Source organism: Panthera tigris, chromosome C1 (genome assembly GCF_018350195.1).
Source record: "Panthera tigris isolate Pti1 chromosome C1, P.tigris_Pti1_mat1.1, whole genome shotgun sequence".
NCBI lineage: Eukaryota > Metazoa > Chordata > Mammalia > Carnivora > Felidae > Panthera > Panthera tigris.
In genome coordinates, this window is record NC_056667.1 from 172,396,347 (window position 1) to 172,415,395 (window position 19,049).

Below are 19,049 nucleotides of genomic sequence, written 5' to 3' on the forward strand. Positions count from 1 at the left end.
AGTTCTGGGGATTAGGACACGGACATCTTTGGGCATGGGAGCATTATTCTGTTACCACAGTGCCCTTTTATATATTTTGTTGTTTGATACTGGTTACACTGCAAGCTACTTTGGGGCAAGGGGCATGCTTACATAAGTAGGTCTTGTTCCCTCTTATCCTTTTTTGCGTTGGCTCTGTGGGTATAAGGAATGCAAATTTGACTTAGAAGAGGTAAGCCCAGGGTCTGGCTCTGACACTCATTAGATATGACCTTGGGCAAGTGACGTAAGTTTGCCGGGGGTAATACCTACCCCTAAGGGTTGTCATGGAGAGCAAGTGAGATGCCTGAAGGTATTTTAAAGAAAGAAGAGGTATACAAGTAAAGAAAAGGTTGTTTATATCGTGCCCAGACAACAGTTGTGGGGAAGTGAGTAATTATGGAAAATGAAAGAAATAAAGATAATTGTAGATATTCTTAAGTGGGTTATATCTGGGTTTGCATTTTAACCTGTTATGGTGACATTTGGGAAAATCCTCTTCTTGCTTTCCTTTTCTATGAAGCGGATGTTATGAACAGACTGACTACTGCCCCGTTTCCTCAGTGATGAGTCTTTTCCGAAAAGATTGCACTGATGATCAGCACTGACAGGAAAACCTGGCCAAAGTCTCTGTTTAGAAATACGGCTTCCCTGCATGATTGTTAAACATGTCTCTTAAAAACAGGAGAAGCTTCTACATTTGTGTTCCAAATTCAGTGAATGAGTGTCACCTCTCATTAACAGTATCTGTCCTAGAGAAGGTCACAAGTCAGGTTACTCCCCTGTCTACCCAAAACAGTTTGCTGGAACACTCAGCACTTATTCCCAGAAGGGCCTGGCTGTAGGCTGTGGGCAAACCCACAAACTGGCCTTGCTGGTTCTCTGGTAAAGAAAACGCTGTGGAATATTTTCTAGATGTTATTACTACACTTTGTATTTAATAGCAAATAGAAAACTTTCAGCTGCTCTCTGGCCTCTGTGCCATTCAATTTCGCATTCATTGCAATAAAAATAATCAGGCCGTCTCAAAAACAGCTTAAGTTTGACTTTGTACATTTTCTTTCAGTGTTGCGTCTAGGTCTTTCTACAGTTGTGACAGGACTACAGATTAGGAAGTTAAAAACACAAAGAAAAATAGAGTCCCTACCCTTGTTAATACAAAATAAATCTAAGGAATTTTTTTTTTCAAAGTAGGCTCTAGGCCCAACGTGGGCCTTGAACTCATGACCCCAATATTAAGGGTCGCATGCTGTGCCCACTGAACCAGCCAGACACCCCCAGGAATTTGTGTTTCGTGAATGAAACTGTTTCTCTTGGTATAACCTGTCATCCCTTGGTGCAGAATTCCATTAATGGGAGAGCTGGGAGGCAACCTAAAAATCAATTAATCTAATTCTTTTATTACTAGTCAACTAATACTCATGCAGTTAGTAACACTTTAAGTGTTTCACCAAAAGTAGATTCATAGGGTCCCTTAAAATCCATCTTTTCCCTGGCTCGCTTTGACCTGACTCATTATTTTAAGACTTAACTTGACTCGGCTTTTTTTTTTTTTTTTTTTTTAAATCTTCAGTAAAGACTTGGTGTTTAAAACTGTTAAATGCTTTCAGGATCATTCCTTCTCATCTCTAGGAAAAAACAAACCAGCATTGATAAAGCAATGGATGTTTTCAAAGGGCCTGTATTCTTTGTGCTGGCTCCAGCAGAGCCATCAGAATTACTCATGGAAGGAGAAGGAGATTTTGATTCTTTGTTCCTTGTGGTAGTCATAACTCAGTAAATAAATAAATACCAACCCCAGAGAAACAAGCTTCATCATGTTTTCTTCTGGCTCTACTTTTAACTCTCTTCTTGTTTGCTTTTGGAAAACAATTACATTTAATTTTATACAAAAGATGTTTCTCGACACCTCTGTGTTAGAATTAGTAACAGTTTCTCATGTTCATAGATTGTGATTTCAGAACTTATTTTTATGTTCACAAATAATTAGTTTTTCAGTTGTCTGTAACTCCAAACACTTTGAGGTTAGGGATTATTCTCTCGTGTTTTGAGTCAATACAATTATGCTTCTAGAGACTTTTAAAGACATTTTGAAGTTTATAAAGCAAATCACCCTTCCATTAATACTAATATATAACTGCTACATATTATCTATCAGAATTTCTTAAATTAAGAAACTGTAGGGACACCTGGGTAGCTCAGTTGGTTAAGCACCTGACTTTGACTCAGGTCATGATTTTGCAGTTCTTGAGTTCGAGCCCCATGTCAGGCTCTGTGCTGACAGATCGACGCCTGGAGCCTGCTTTGGATTCTGTGTCTCCCTCTCTCTCTGCCCTCCTCCACTCGCACTCTGTCTCTTTCTCTCTCTCTCTCAAAAATAAATAAGCATTAAAAAAAAAAAAGAAACTGTATTTTGTTACTAAGTCAAATCATTAACCTCCATTTTGGTCTTCAGTAATTTCTAGAATTTTTATTTTTATTTTTTTTGATGAATTATATTTTGCAATATTCTGCTCTATAGTTTGACTCTAAAACAGAATAGAGGAATAAGAATAGTAAGGTTTATTCAGTTTACTAAATTTTCTTGAATTTTGTGAGCTAAAACTGCTTTAATGTGTGGGAGATGAAAGTGTGACCATAATAAAGTCGATTAAGAGGGGATGTAGAAGCTCATAACTAAAGCTTTATATGTGAAGATTAGTGGATATATATCCACACTACTTTTTCGTCACCTTTGAAACATACAAATAATTCATATTCATTGATTGAATAATTAAGAAAACATCAAGAGGTAAAAAAATCCCAACCACCCAGGAAACTAGTGTCCATAAGATATATTTGTATGTGTGTGTATAGCATGTTTGTGTATGTATCTTGTGGCCTATGTATATACTTTGTGTGTGTGTGTGTGTGTGTGTGTGTACACAAATACATAAAATTATAACTTGGTCAGTCTACTATTGGACATTTTGCTGCTTTTGAAAACTATTGTTAACAAAGCAAACATGCTTATTAAGGCTTGTTGGTATTTTTATTTAGGATTTTTAGAAATGAGACTTAGAAGCCAATGAAATAAATGTGTTTTTTAACATACTTCTGATACATATTTGCTAAGTAGGAAAAAAATGATAACAACCTATCCCTGAACCAGACATTCCTAGGCTTTCTTAGTCCCACAGGTGAAACATTTGTTTTAATTTATATTTCTGATTTCTAGTGAGGTTAAGTCTTTCCTCATGTTTATTAGCTCTTTGTATTTTTTTTTTGTATTATCTGTTCTTACTCTTTTTTTAAATAATTTTTTTAATGTTTTTTTTTTTTATTTTTGTGAGAGAGAGAGTATGAGTCGGGGAAGAGCAAAGAGAAGGAGATACAGCATCCAAAGCAGGCTCCAGGCTGTGAGCTGTCAGCACAGCCTGATGTGGTGCTCAAATCCACCATGAGATCATGACCTAAGCCAAGGTCTGTAGCTCAACTGACTGAACCACCCCGTCTCCCCTGTTGTTATTCTTGATCTGTTACCCGACTAATGCATCTGTTTATTTCTGTCCATTTTGAAAAGAGGTCTTTATTATATATACATTTTTGCTTAGTGTTGCAGCTGTCTTTGCACTTGACAAGTTTGTCATTTGCTTTTTAAAAAAATTTTTTTTAAATGTTTTTATTTATTTTTGAAGGAGAGAGAGAGAGAGACAGAGCATGAATGGGGTAGGAGCAGAGAGAGAAGGAGACACAGAATTCGAAGCAGGCTCCAGGCTCTAAGCTGTCAGCACAGAGCCTGATGCAGGGCTCGAACTCACAAACTGTGAGATCATGACCTGAGCCGAAGCCGGATGCTTAACCAACTGAGCCACCCAGGTGCCCCCGTCATTGCTTTTTAAAACAGCTTTATTGAGATATAATTTACCATAAAATTCACCTGTGTACCATTTTTAAGTGTACAATTCAATGAATTTTACTATATAGTTTTACAGATAACAATGTAATTCCAGAGCATGTATCTCACCTTGAAAAGAAACACCTCATGTTCATTATCAGCCACTCTCGCATTTGCACCCCTAACCCTAAGTAGTCACAAATCTACTTTCTGTGTCTGTATATATCCCTTCTCTGGATATTTCATATAAATAGAATGATACACTATGTGGTCTTTTGCGTCTGGCGGTTCATCCACATGTGTAAATGCTCCTTTCCTGTTCTATTGCCCAGAAGCATTCCTTGATCCCTTCCTTGTTTAAACTGTCACCAGTAAATGTACATTTGGGTTGTTTCTACTTTTTGGTTCCTGTAAACAATGCTGCTATGAACATTCACGTACGAGTCTTTGGGCATATGTTTTTGTTTCTCTTGGATGAATACCTATGAGTGGAATTGTTAGGTCATATAGTAACTCTGTGTTTAACTTTTCAAGAAACTGCCAAACTATTTCAAAAATTGACCACACCAATTTTACATTCCTGCTAGCAGTGTGTGAGGATTCCAGTTTCTCCACATCCGTATGGACGTGTTATTTTATCTTTTTTTAATTCCAGCCATCCTAGTGAGTATGAAAGTGGCATTTCATTGTGATTTTGATTTGTGTTGACCTGACAGCTAATGATGTAGAACATCTTTTCAGGTACTTGTTGGGCATCTGTTTATCTCCTTTGGAGAAATATCTATTCAGGTTCCCTGTCTATTTTTAACTGGGTTTAAAAAAAAACCTTTAGTTGCAAGGAAAAGGGGTTTGTGTGTGTGTGTGTGTGTGTGTGTGTGTGTGTGTGTGTATGAGTGTTCATTGTGGATACAAGTCTCCTTTTGAAAATAGGCTTTGTTGATATTTTCTCATTCTGTGGGTTGTCTTTTCACTTTTCTGTATGATATTTTTTGAAGGTCAAAAGTTTAAAATTTTGTTAAGTCTAATTTATCAACCTTTTATCTCTTGGACTTTGGTTTTCTAGATCTTGCCTTATGTAAATTTGAAGGTTTATTCCTGTTTTCTTATAGCATTTTATAGGTTTAGCTCTCTTACTTTAAGTCTGTGATCTATTTGTGTTTGTTTTGCTTTGGTAAGGTTTAAGATAGGGTTCCTCATGAATCTTTTTGCCTATATAAGGCTATCCAATTGTCCCAGCACCATTTGTTGAAAAATACTATTTCTTTCCCATTGAATTTCCTTGGCACCTTTAAAAAAATCAGTTGACTATAAATGTAATAGTGCCATTGATGTTAAACGGTGCTATATGTATTATTAAAACACGCTGCTCATTTTAAGTCACCATTGGCTATAATACACACTCAGATTTCAGAGGTGTTAATCGTATCTTAATATTTGCAGTTCCAAATCAGTACATTATTTTACAATAGCATTAGGTTACAAATACCAGCACTGTCTGACCACCTCTTCATTGTTTTCTCTCAGATTTCTTTTATAGCTTTTGTGACTTTCTGGAAGTATCTTATATAATTATTTGTTTATTATGTCTCTCCTTGAAAGCAGGGACCTTATCTGTCTCATTTACTGCTATATTCCTTGCATGTATACATAAGAGGTACATGATCTATTTCTTTAAATGAATGATCAAAGAGATTTCCTCCGGCCTGTTGATTTTCACATAAATAAGCAAACAATATTGGCAGAGTTTTCTTTGAGGCAAATTTGTTGCATGAAGTACAACTGAGCAAAAAGTGATGGTTGAGGTAAAAAGCTGCTTAAAGAAGCCTGTAAATTGTCTATTTTATTAAAGGATGACAGTGGGGTGGCACTGTTTCATTTTGTTTTTATTGAAGTATAATTGATATACTAGTTTCAGGTATACAATATAATGATATATGCAACATAATGTATATATTGCAAAATGATCACTGCAATAGGATTAATTAACATCTGTCACCATACATAGTTACAGAACCTTTTTTTCTTATTCTGAGAGCTTTTAAGATCTACTCTCTGAGTAACTTTAAAATACACAATACAGTATTATTTTTATTTTTATTTTTATTTTTATTTTTATTTATTTATTTATTTATTATTTTAATGTAAGTTAGCTAACATACAGTGTATACAATGTGCTCCTAGCTTTGGGAGTAGATTCCCATGATTTGCCGCTTACATACAACACCCAGTGCTCATCCCAACAAGTGCCCTCCTCAGTGCCCATCACCCATTTTCCCCTCTCCCCGCCCCTCATCAACCCTCAGTTTGTTCTCTGTATTTAGGAGCCTGTTAACGGTTTTGCCTCCCTCCCTCTCTGTTTAAAACTATTTTTTTCCCCTTCCCTTCCTCCATGGTCTTCTGTTAAGTTTCTCAAGATCCACATATGAGTGAAAACATATGATATCTGTGTTTCTCTGCTGACTTATTTCACTCAGCATAATACCCTCCAGTTCCATCCACGTTGCCGCAAATGACCAGATCTCATTCTTTCTCATTGCCAAGTAGTATTCCATTGTATATATAAACCACATCTTCTTTATCTATTCATCAGTTGATGGACATTTTGGCTCTTTCCATAATTTGGCTATTGTTGATAGTGCTGCTGTAAATATTGGCGTACATGTGCCCCTATGGATTAGCACTTCTGTACACTACAGTATTATTAACTATAGGTATCATGATGCTATATGTTACATTGTGTTCATAGTCACTTTTCTTGAGCAAAGAATAAGCTCTCTGAGGGACCTAAATAATTTCATTATTCATAGAGTCCTATAATTATAAATAGGAACCAAATGATTAAAAACAGAAGTAACTTCCAAATAGAGGTTTATTGCCTTGCTTTTCTTATGCTTTGGCTTTCTTTTTCACTTTGGCCTTTTCACAAAAGATGACATAATCTTGTTGCTCCAAAGGGTATTCTTTAGGTGTGAAAGGAAGAAACAAAAAACAAAATTGACTCTAGGGTGATAAAGTAACTTTGTCTTAAAAAAGCATCCCCTCCAGAGCAAGCTGAATGTTGACAGTGTCTTCTGAAACACCCTGAGGGAATGAGAGGAAATGAGAAGAGCTGACCATTAAGCAGGGGACAGAGTCTAAAGTTTGCTCTGCTCAATATGCTCTGTCCTCAAGTCTTCAATCACGGGAGTCTAATAAAATGCCATTGACAGATTTAAAAGCTGGCACAAAAAGATATTAAATTTTCAGGCCTCTACTGATTTACTTGCTAAATAATGTCAAGTTTCTCTGCAACATTTTCCCCTGTGTATTTTTGAAAGTGACTAATAGAGAGTTAGTTTCATGCCACTTTTTTTTAATTCAGGGTGGTTTCTTCTCATTTTCACTATGTGTGAGACACTCTTTTCCCCTTTGATTTACTTGGGAGAGCAAGCTAGTCTTCCAAGGTATTTCACAGAACTATGGGTAGAAATCTTTGTGCTTTCTTGACTGTTGCCTGAGGAGACATTTCTTTCATCACTGCAGTATCTGTAGTTCTCTGGGTCTAATTTCCCTTCTGAGGTTGGTGGCATGGGCCAAGCAGCCTGTGATGTTCCAGCATCACTTGAAATGGTGACTTCAGGGCTGTGACTCAAAATGTTTACTTCACTGAGGCCCCAGAATAGCTGCCAGTTTTAGCCAGATTATGAATGAACTCCTTGTCAGTTCAGAGAGCACACTTTTCTTTTTTTTCTCCTCACCCCTTCTTTGTTCACACTTCCTCTGAGCAAAACTTCTGCCTGAGTCAAGCATTTTAAGACTTGGTCTCTGGGAAAAGAGTTAAGATTGATAAAGGAAAACTTCCTATTTAGGAAACTTCTCAAAAATTGGGTAATCTGAGGTTGTGACCCTGTTGAAACTCAAGACACTTAAAGCAACGGGTAATACATGTTTCCTTGAGGACTCTTGCCTAAGTTTTGGATACCGATGTATGCCAATGCATTATAACCAAATATATTTTACTCCTTTTGTTTGGTAATATAATTGAAAACACATTTAATCATATGTTACTTAAGACATGGCTGTTTGGTTTTTGGCCGTACCAAAGTTTTAGTAAAGCTCCAGGTGTTTCAAATGCATTTTGTGTTATCAAAAAAAGCCGCATTGCCTGATGTTTTTTTCACATTTGATTGGTGGTCCTTCACTCTCATTAAAAACTTTTGGGGGAAATAGCTTGCCAAATGGAGAAAGCTATGGATTTTTGTGCTCCACAATATGTGATGATGAAAACAAAACAGAAAATTGTAAAATTTGTAATTCTGTTTCATGACCTTTTCTAGCTTAAGCTAAACCTATTTAACTGCAAAGGCAGGTATCCTAATCATTATAGCAGTGAATGTTTTTGATTGTTTAAAATAAATAAAACGTGGTAGCGAATGAGAAGCACATGGTGTTAGCGCAGAGCAGTATCCTACCATGTTGCTACCACATGCAGATTTGGAGAAGAGTCTATTTCTTCAGAAAAAAAGGAATCATGGTGACAGTTTTTCAATGGAAAACTGGATAATACTATATAAAGAGGAAACTTCTCTTCAGCCTTCAGGAATACAGTTAAAGAACAATTGCTGGGCATAGAGGGCAATTCAAAAACCCCATGCAGCCCGTTCTTAGCATGGCAGCAAAGCTCTTGATAACCACTCCCCTCCTGATCCTTCTTTCTGGTCATAGCCAACAACTCACAGTTTTGTAAAAAATCCAAGTATATCCACTCTTTAATCTCTGGCCACAAGATTTTCCCTTGGCCCAGAAAGCTTTCTCTTCCTTGTACTTTGCCACCCTCTTCCCGTAACATTTCACACATTCCTGTGCCATTGTTCTACCATAAGGGCTTGTTCCTATGATTGTCTCCTTGTTAGGTATTTCCTTAGGGTCAGACTCCCTGTTTCATCATCCCTTAGCATCATGAATGGACAGCTACAACTGAAGGTTTTTTTTTTTTTTTTTAATTTTAAATTTTAAATTTTTAATGTTTATTTGTGTTTGACAGAGAGAGCACTACTAGCGGGGAAGGGCAGAGAGAGAGAGGGAGACACAGAATCCAAAGCAGGTTCCAGGCTCGGAGCTGTCAGCACAGAGCCCGATATAGGGCTTGAACTCATGAACCGTGAGATCATGACCTAAGCTGAAGTTGGACGCTCAACCACTGAGCCACGCAGGAGCCCCACAACTGAAGGGTTTGAATCAATAGTGAAAGGAATAAAAGTTTTTAAGGTTAGGGGGCCATGGTAACAAAGGCTTGCAAATGGGAATGAATGTGACTTGTTCAAGAGACTGGGGGCTGAGGGGAAGGGAACTCTTACATAAAAAATAAATATATCTTAGGGGTCCCTGGGTGGTTCAGTTGATTAAGCATCTGGTTCTTGATCTCAGCATAGGTCTTGATCTCAGGATCATGATTACCAACTAACTAAATAATCAGTATATATATTACACACCATTTTCTGGAGGGTTCATCAGTTAATTTAGCAATTAGCCCCTCATTGTTCTCTTTTAATATTGAATCTTCCCTACTATTTTGTTTTTTATGACATTGACATTTTTGAGGAATCTGTATTAGGTCTTGTAGGCAGGAAAAATTGCATTAAGAATATCATGATTTTGGTTCTGCATCGTTTTTTTTTTTGTAAATGTCAGTTTTAAAGATTATGAGAAATTATATGGAGCCTTAATTTGAATCTTTCTGATGTGGTACAGCCTAAGATTTCCTCTAATAAAGGAAAGCTTTGCGGGGTGCCTGCGTAGCTCAGTTGGTTAAGCATCCAACTTTAGCTCAGGTCATGATCTCCCACTTCATGGGTTTGAGCCCTGTGTCTGGCTCTGTGCTGACAGCTCAGAGCCTGGAGCCTGCTTTGGATTCTGTGTCTTCTTCTCTCTCTGCCTCTCCCCTGCTCAAGTGCTCTCTCTCTTTCTCTCTCTCTCTCTCTCTCTCTCTCTCTCAAAAATAAACATTAACATGGGGCGCCTGGGTGGCTCAGTCGGTTGAGCGTCCGACTTCAACTCAGGTCACGATCTCACGGTTTGTGAGTTCGAGCCCCACGTCAGGCTCTGGGCTGATGGCTCAGAGCCTGGAGCCTGCTTCCGATTCTGTGTCTCCCTCTCTCTCTGCCCCTCCCCCATTCATGCTCTGTGTCTTTCTGTCTCAAAAATAAATAAACATTAAAAAAATTTTAAAAAATAAAATAAAATAAATAAACATTAACAAAATATATAAAAAAAGAAAAGCTTTGGTTCTAGTTGGACATAGTTTAGGGTCTTGCTGAAAAGGCTTTGTCTTACCTGAAAGCAGAAGCAGGAAGTAGCAGTTCTGAGCATGTTGCACTTTTCAGTTCACATGCATTATTAGCTCATAAACTCAATTCCCTTAGGCTAAGATTACCTGAGTTTATCTGTGGCCTCAAGGGACAGTGAGTGGAAGTGAATCTTTCTGAGCACCAGCTGTTTCTTTCACAGTTGTAGTGTATTTCTCCTGCTTCATTAATATAAGGAGGAAAATAACTTAATTTCCTTTGTAGAAAGGAATAGAATAGAGTCTGCAGCACAGTAAGAGAACAGGTAGCTTGCAGTGGAATAAAAAGTTTATATTAAGTAACTTGTAACCATACATTTTATGGTTTAAATCCTTGAAAAATTATCAGGTGAACCCAGTCTGCCTAGCGGCTAAGCTTTGTAGTTTTTGGTCAGGCCCTTTTGGAAATAGCAGAATGTATATTACTCAAGCTGTGCTAGGCTATATACTTCAGTAACAACATGCTTTATAAACAAAATCCCACATCTCACTCACTTAAAAAGAAGACTATTTCTTGCTCATGTCATCATTGAGTATGGGGAATTTGGCTGTTCTTACATTTTAAAACCTTTGGCTGAGGGCGCCTGGGTGGCTCAGTCGGTTAAGCGTCCGACTTCGGCTCAGGCCACGATCTTGCGGCCCGTGAGTTCGAGCCCCGCGTCGGGCTCTGGGCTGATGGCTCAGAGCCTGGAGCCTGCTTCCGATTCTGTGTCTCCCTCTCTCTCTGACCCTCCCCCGTTCATGCTCTGTCTCTCTCTGTCTCAAAAATAAATAAACTTAAAAAAAAATAAAAAAATAAAAAAAAAAAACACCTTTGGCTGAAGTTTTTTGTACCATGTGATTCCACCATCTATTATAGACTTATGGATGAGAGAGAGAAAACACAAAGTATTCATATCTATTTTTTTTTGTTTTGTTTTTTAATGAGTTGATTATTTTAGATTGCACAAATAAGTGATATAATGAAGTATTTGTCTTTCTGTGTCTTAACTTATTTTACTTAGCCTAAGTCTCTAGATCCATCCATGTTGTCTCAACTGGCAGGATCTTCTTTTTTGTGGCTGAATAATCTATTGTATGAATATGCCACATTTTCTTTTTTATTCATCTTTTTTTTTTTTAAGTTTTTTTTTTTAATGTTTATTTATTTTTGACAGAGAGAGAGGGAGAGAGACAGATCACGAGCCGGGGAGGGGCAGAGAGAGAGGGAGACACAGAATCCGAAGTAGGCTCCAGGCTCTGAGCTGTCAGCACAGAGTCCAATGTGGGGCTCGAACTCACAGAACGCGAGATCATGACCTGAGCCGAAGTCACGCTCAACCGACTGAGGCACCCAGGCGCCCCTTTTTTTATTCATCTTTCAATAGATATTTAGGTTGCTTTCATGTCTTGACTATTATGAGTAATGCTGCAGTGAACATGGGAGTGCAGATACCCCTTAGAGGATAATAATTTCATTCCTTTGGATATATACCCAGAAGTTGGATTCCTGGGTCATGCAGTGGTTCCACATTTAATTTCTTGAGTAACCTCCATAGTGTTTAATGGCTGTATCAATTACATTTCTACCCACAGTGTACAGGGATTCCCTTTTCTCCACATCCTTACCAACATTTGTTATCTTAGGGGTTTTGTTTTGTTTTGTTTGGATAATTGCCATCCTAACTGGTGTGAGATGATATCTTATTGTGGTTTTGATTTGCATTTGCTTAGTGATTAGTGAGCTCATATCCACTTTTACTTGAACAGGAAGCAACATCTGCCACTTTTGCTCTTAGCTTCGTGGCAAGAACTAGTTATGTGGCTTTAACGTAACTGTGGGAGGATGGGAAATGTAAGTGAGTCCATGGACTGATTAGTGACCTGTGTGTCACTGAGATGTAGTGTTCCCAGTGATGATGGCTTGGTGAACACAGGCTTCAGAGGCAAGCCAACCATACTGTTGGGAAACTTTGGTTTTCATGGTGAAGGGCATATACTGGCTAAGTTCCATTTCTCCTTCCCCCTACTTATAAAAATGTGTTTTTGTGACCACTGACAAAAATCAGCTGTATTGAGAGTACAGAAAGAGGCCTTTGGAGATTCACACATTAAAGAAAACTTTTTTAAAATAATGAAAAAGAAGAATAGTATAGTGAACAGTATTATATCCTTTACCTTGTCTGTGTTACATCTAGAATTATTGAAATTCTCAATTAATCTCAAGGTTAATCTCAATCTTCAGTTGGTTTTAAGTCTCCAGAATGGAACTGAATAACCATAAGTACTACCTTAGATGAGTGAGATTTAGGAAATAGATTTAACATGAACCTTGTGATGACTATTTACATATTGGCTGGCAGTCTTAAAATTGATCCTTGTCTGCTATATTTTGTCCAGTATAGTTCTTGAAATATATGTTTGTAAAGAATGATTATTATAAATAGATTTTAAGAGGAACATACTAGACTTTAGTCTCTCAAGAAAAATAGTCTCTCCTTCCCCAAATGCTTTATGGATATGTTTCCATAATTCTTTCCTTGATCAATTTAAGAGCTTTTCCATGGAAATGATTTTTTTTAATGTTTATTTATTTATTTTTGAGAGAGAGACCGAGAGAGAGAGAGAGAGAGAGAGAGAGAGATGTGCATGTGAAAGAGAGTGTGAGCAGGGAGAGGCAGAGAGAGAGGTAGAGAGAGAATCCCAAGCAGGCTCTGTGCTGTCAGCATGGAGCTGGATGTGGGACTCAATGTTGTGGACAGTGAGATCATGACCTGAGCCAAAATCAAGAGTCAGACGTTTAACTGACTGAGCTACCCAGGCACCCCTCATGGAAAGGATTTTTCTTTTCTTCCCTTTCCTTTCCTTTTCTTTTCTTTTCTTTCTCTTTTCTTTTCTTTCTTTCTTTCTTTCTTTCTTTCTTTCTTTCTTTCTTTCTTTCTTTCTTTTTAATTTGCAATACTTTACGTGGGTGGCTAGTACATTGGGAATCATTTTCTCAAAAGTGTAAACTGAAAATAAATATTTGCATGTAGTGTACCAAATCTGATTCTTTTTCCCACCAGCCAGATCATGTCTCCTAGATTCTAACTCCTGTGTTATAATGCCACTTGCGCTATCTTTGTCTTTTACTTTAGTCTTTTACTACTCGTGTTTTACAAAGGCCTTTTGCTTTCATAAATATATTTATATCATAGAACTTTCAGGAGCACAGTAGGTAATTATAAGTGTTTAATAGTTATCTTATAATTTAGCCACTGGGAAACTTTACTTAGTATTACCTTTTCACATCTGCATTACAGTTAATGGGGGTTAATAACAACCCTGGGACACTTCTAGTCATCCTGTATTTTATTTCTTTGGTTAGTTGAAAGTTCCTGATATTCATCAAGTACACGAGATAAATAGCTAATGTGGCATTTGATTAATCAAATTTGGTTAATCAAAGGCATACTCTTTGTGTGTCTGGATTGAAATAAACTCTGTTATACTAAGAATATATTTTTTTCTTAGGCAACAGAGATTATGCCAAGGATGATCCATTGGAGTTTAAGTCCCACCAGTGGTTTGGAGCATCTGTGAGATCAAAACAGGATAAAATTTTGGTAAGTCTTTTGGATATTTACTTGTAGGTGAGTTTTGTCAATTTATGTGGAAACACAGAAAAGTTTCTGCTTGAAAGCTAGTAGTAAAACTCAGTGCGCTCAGGTGTACAGGACAAGATGAGATAAGATAGCCCTGATCAAAGGCCGTCCTATCAAAGATCTTCTCTGTCCTGCCCTTCACAGACTTGTTTTCTGATACTTTCCACCTTCATTCCTGCCTTGTTACCTTTTCCACTCTTGTTGATCCTTCCCCTCAGGGTGTTTCTGTCCAGCCGGGTTCAGGATGAGTGTGCCTGTGATTAATCACACGCACTAATACCTCTTTTTAAAAACACAGCAGCCTTCCCTTTGCCTCTTTCCCCTGCTATGCCACATTCCTTGCTCCTCTTTTCAGAAACTTTTTCAGTGTTTTCTTCAGTTATCCCCTCTACTTCTTCACTGCCTGTTCTTTTCCCAACCACAGTCAAGCTCAGGTAGGCATGGCTAAAGTCACCCTTGGCTTTCAGGTCACTGAAATCACTGGTACTTGTTGAATGTTTCTTGCCACTCAGCACCATTCAACGAGGTCAGTTAGCCCATTCTTTTTGAACTGCTTTTCTTCCCTTGGCTTCTGGAACACTGTACTTTCTTGGTTTTCTCCCATCTCCCTGCCTGATCCTCACTGTCTTTTTGAGCAGCTCCTCTTCTGCTCAGTTTCTAAGTGTTGAGTGTCCTAGGCTGGGTTCTGGGCCACCATCTTCTCTAACTACACCTTTTACCTGGCTGTTCCTATCCTGTCCCATGGCTGTAAATACAGTCTATATGTCATAATCCCTAAAGCTATATCTCTATTTCTTAATTCTCCCTGGATTTTCAAAGTGTTTCTGAACTAGCTATATGGCATTTCCATTTGGATATCTCCTGTGTTACTCAAAATGAACATAGCCAAAATAGAACTCTTGTTACCCTTCATCAGAAAGGAAAAAACACAAAGTTAATGCTCTCCATATAAAACTTCCCCAGCCTGTTTACAGCCATGACTCTCTATCCCCTCCACCAGCAAGCCCTATCAGTTCTGCCTCCAGAATGTATCCCACATCCATCTAGAAATCATCACCTGCACTGTTTCCACCCTGTACCCAGCCACTATTGTAACCTCCCTGGGTTCCTGCAGTGGCGCATCTCCTCTTTCTGCTTCCTCTCCTGTAGTCCATCCTCTGCGGTTCCTCCTCTGCAATCCTTTTTCCAGAGGAGGCCCAGAGTGAACCAGAGCATTTCATCTTCTTAATTAAAACCGTCAGGTGGTTTTCCATCACTGATAGAGTTCAAATCCCTGCTTATCCTGGCTTATAAGCGTCCCCACAACCAGGTCACTGGCTCTTGTCTCTTTGGCATCATCTCACTCCGTCTTGCAGGCTTTAGCCACACTAATCTTCATCCCTTCCATGTGCCAGGTCACTGCAGTTAGTACCTTAGTGTGTTTGTTCCCTGTCCCTGTTTTATGCTCTCCTTGTTGATTTTCACTTGGCTAGCTCCTTGTCATTCTGACTTCAGCTTTCATTTCTTTTCCCCAGAAAACCCTTCCCTGTTGTAATTACCTGCATAGTATTTATTGCTGTTTTTTAAAATATGATGGTGGGGCATTAGGGAAGAATTTATTTAGGAGCTGAAATTTCAAAGGAACTCTACAGGATGTGTCTAATTGGAGGTCAAGGATGGGGTTGAGAGTGGGTCATTCTAGGCACAAAGCAAAGAAGCAGAAGTAAGCAGGTGCAAATAGTCCTTGTACACGAAACATCAAGTACATATAAAGAAGTAGCAACAATCATCTCCTTTCACTTTTTTCAGGGTAAACATAGAGTAACCCACTGTTGAAGTCTGCAACATTTGTGTTAATGTTTTGCTTCAAAAAGTATTACAGAAAGTTCATTGAACTTTTTTGCCAGCAAGTTAAACTGTTACATTTTGGTAGATTACTATGTTATTAAAGCATACATTATTCTACTGCTCGTGCATGGCGTTAAAATCCATAACTCTGAAAACAGAAGGGTCACAATTTATTTGGAAAGTAGATCAAATGAGCACTGCAAAGTCTTTTACTTTTTTCTTAATAATAAATTATTTGCTTTATAATTTGGGGTGTAGTCTACGTGTGTAAGAATGTTATTTAGTTACAATGTTGATTCGATCAGCTTAGTGCTGATCAAGAAAAGTGCTACATGAAATAATTTTGCCATTTTGAAAATGAAATATGTGAAAAAGGTACTTATCACTGTTGTGATATGGAATTCATAGTATAGGATAGGTGTGGTTACTTTCTATTAATGCTTAGAAAGTGTTGTTCAATTCCAGGGTAGTGTAGATTGTCTGAAACACTAATCTTTTCAGGGAATTTTTATGTTGTGGACCACCACCTTTGATTTCAGGCCTGTGCCCCACTGTACCACTGGAGGACTGAAATGAAACAGGAGAGAGAGCCAGTTGGAACATGCTTTCTTCAGGATGGAGCAAAGACTGTAGAGTATGCTCCATGCAGATCAAGTATGTATAAGAAGCGTACCAACTTTTAAATGAGGGTTGGGAAGCCTAATTTGTTAAAAGTGTGTGTGTGTGCGTGCGCACACGCGCGCGTGTGTGTCTAAAAATTGTAGACATGTTGTGTTAGTCAAAAGATGTTCCATTGACCTTCTCTAACACAGATGCGGGACTTCCTAAAACAAAAGAAGCTGATGCAGTGGGTCTACCTCAGGCCTGTGTACCCGCATTTTTAGGAAAACTCCTCAAGGCGATTTGATGGATACCAGAGTTTAAGAACTAGAGCTTTATATTAATAATGTTTAAAAAAAAAAAATATATATATATATATATATACATATATATGTATATATATATGTATGTATGTATAATGTTTAAAATATATACATACACACACACACACACACACACACACATATTATATATGTATGTATGTATGTCTTTAAGACATATATATGTCTTAAACAGCCAGAGTTTATATAGGAAGGTAAAACATTGAGCTCAGGACTCTGAGTCTGAATTTGCCTCCTTTTATTATTTTTTTAATTAAAAAAATTTTGTTTTAAGATTTTATTTTGAAGTAATCTCCACACCCAACATGAGGCTTGAACTCACAGCTTTGAAATCAAGAGTCACACACTCCACCAACTGAGCCAGCCAGGCACTCCTCTTAAGTCAGTTTCTTTGTCAGTCTGTTATCAACCTTACTCTTCTTTTGATGATCCAAAAGATCTCACTTTGTTGTCTCACACTATTTGAAATTTCAAATGAAATTCATGTGGTGACTACAGGTGATTTTGAGTCCTTACAGTTTTGATCGTGCTTTTCCAAAGGAGATTCCAGTTCTTTTGCCTTCCCGTCTTTGGTCAGTGGCCACCACTCCAGATCCTCTTTCTACAAGAAATGTAAAAATAGCTTACTGAAGTGCCTTATGGTATTTATATCTAGAGCACTTTTTAGGCTGTTTCTTTTTTTATGTTCCATTGGTCACCAGATACTTTAGTAGAGAGAATCAGGAACAGAAGTCTAACATGTAAGACTGTTAACTGCTAGATTCTTTCCGTCTGTGTTAGGTGACTTGGGACACCAGGCCAAAGGAACTGTTCAGTCCTTAAAATTTTAAGCAGTTGAACTTCCAAGAAGCTGCAGATGGTTTTATTAACACTTACTTCTTCACCCACCAACTTGACCCTGCATGTTGTGAGAAGTAAACATCAAAAGAATGGTACCTCCCTAGAAGTGCATTGTTTATTTGGGTTGGTCAGAAAGCACAACGCATCACAGCACAGAGGAGGCTGGCAGGTTTATACTCCGTGTTTGACGCCAGCTGTATCACCACCTTTATGTTGCTGTTTGGGTTAGAGTCCTGTCGTCTTTTTGGTATGTGGAAAATGTGAGGATTAAATTTGTGTTTGCAATTTCTGTATTGCAAAAATGTTGCTATTGTGAGAAGGTAATTTTATAGCTATGAGGAATGAGCTAACTCTTGCCCGCCAGGTTTGTAACTTACCATTTATGTGATGGACATAAAGGTAAAAATCACCCTATTCTCACATGATAGATGTGGGAACTGAGATTCAGATTGTTGGAAGTAATTTTTTCCTACATCTTTTAGTAGTGAGTGATCTGATGAGGACTTGAACCCAGTTCTGTCTTATTCCAAACGAGCCCTTCCCTTGTAAATACTAACAATGGAATATGTTTTCCATTTCAATTGCCTCAGGGTTAACCACAGCTTTTCCTTAAAGAATACGTTGTGCTTTCACGAATACAGGTTTGGATAATTCTGGGTATGTGAAATACTTGGTACCCTTCTGAAAGCAAGCATTCTAGAAATGATCCATTCATGTGGATATACTGTTAGATTAGGCTAGTGTTGTTTTTTCATTTTGACTTTTCTATAATGACCATTTTTTTTTTCTCAACATGTATTTAAAGGATGAAGGCAGTATTTGCATGATGTATCTGTTACATAATGCTTTTGCTTATTTGGTTTAGGCACAGAAATTGTAAATATAGGCACAAAAATTATAAACTCATTTTAACCCTTATTTTCTAAATTATTTAACATCCAAATCAGGTCAGCAAACTGGCTTGTGAGCCTCTTTTTGTAAGTAAAATTTTATTGGAAAGCAGCCACACCCATTTGTTTACATGTTGTTTATAAAGGGAGAATTAAATAGTTGCCACAGAGACTGGCTGGCCCCTAAGTCTGAAATATTTGCCATATGGTCCTTCACAGAAAGTTTGCTGATCGTTAATCAAATAATAAAACCTAAAATCTTAGAAAAAGCAAAAGAATAACCTTAAAACATCAAAGTGAGTGCCTTTCATCCTAATAAATCTGGCTTTCAGTATCCATTGATCACTGTACATGTTTTTTGGCTCAAACTTTGAAATATGAAGCTATGTACAGACCCAAATTACAAAGAGCAACTTGACGAGAGGTGAAGAAATGCTCAGGAGTGGGAATCTGAGAACCTGGGTTTATTCTAGCATTTTGTCAGCAACCTGGCGATAGCTATTGGTGGTACACTTAACCACTCTGGGCCTTTGTTTTCACTATTAGTAAAACACTGATTTGGTTAAAAGACTTCAGAGATAGAGTTTTTGTATTTTGTATCTTCTTCGTGTTTCCATAGATTGTTCAACCAATGATTGATTTTGCATGGGGGTGCCAGTTTTGAAGGGCTAAGTTGCTAACTTCTTGGTAACTTTGCTTGTTTTGGTAGTG

At 37.8% G+C, this 19,049-nt stretch overlaps 1 protein-coding gene across 3 annotated transcripts in view; it reads left to right on the plus strand.

The window, feature by feature from the left end:
• Positions 1–19,049, plus strand: part of ITGAV (integrin subunit alpha V) — a 114,922-nt gene that overhangs the window by 45,601 nt on the left and 50,272 nt on the right. For 2 of the 3 annotated variants that reach the window (XM_042994874.1, XM_007083868.3), the window contains exons 3-4: positions 13,710–13,801; positions 16,207–16,321. In XM_042994874.1, coding sequence (XP_042850808.1) covers positions 13,710–13,801; positions 16,207–16,321 — 207 coding nt within the window. Of the gene's footprint in view, positions 1–13,709; positions 13,802–16,206; positions 16,322–19,049 lie in introns of those variants that run through there. The other variant, XM_042994875.1, reaches the window with a different exon arrangement.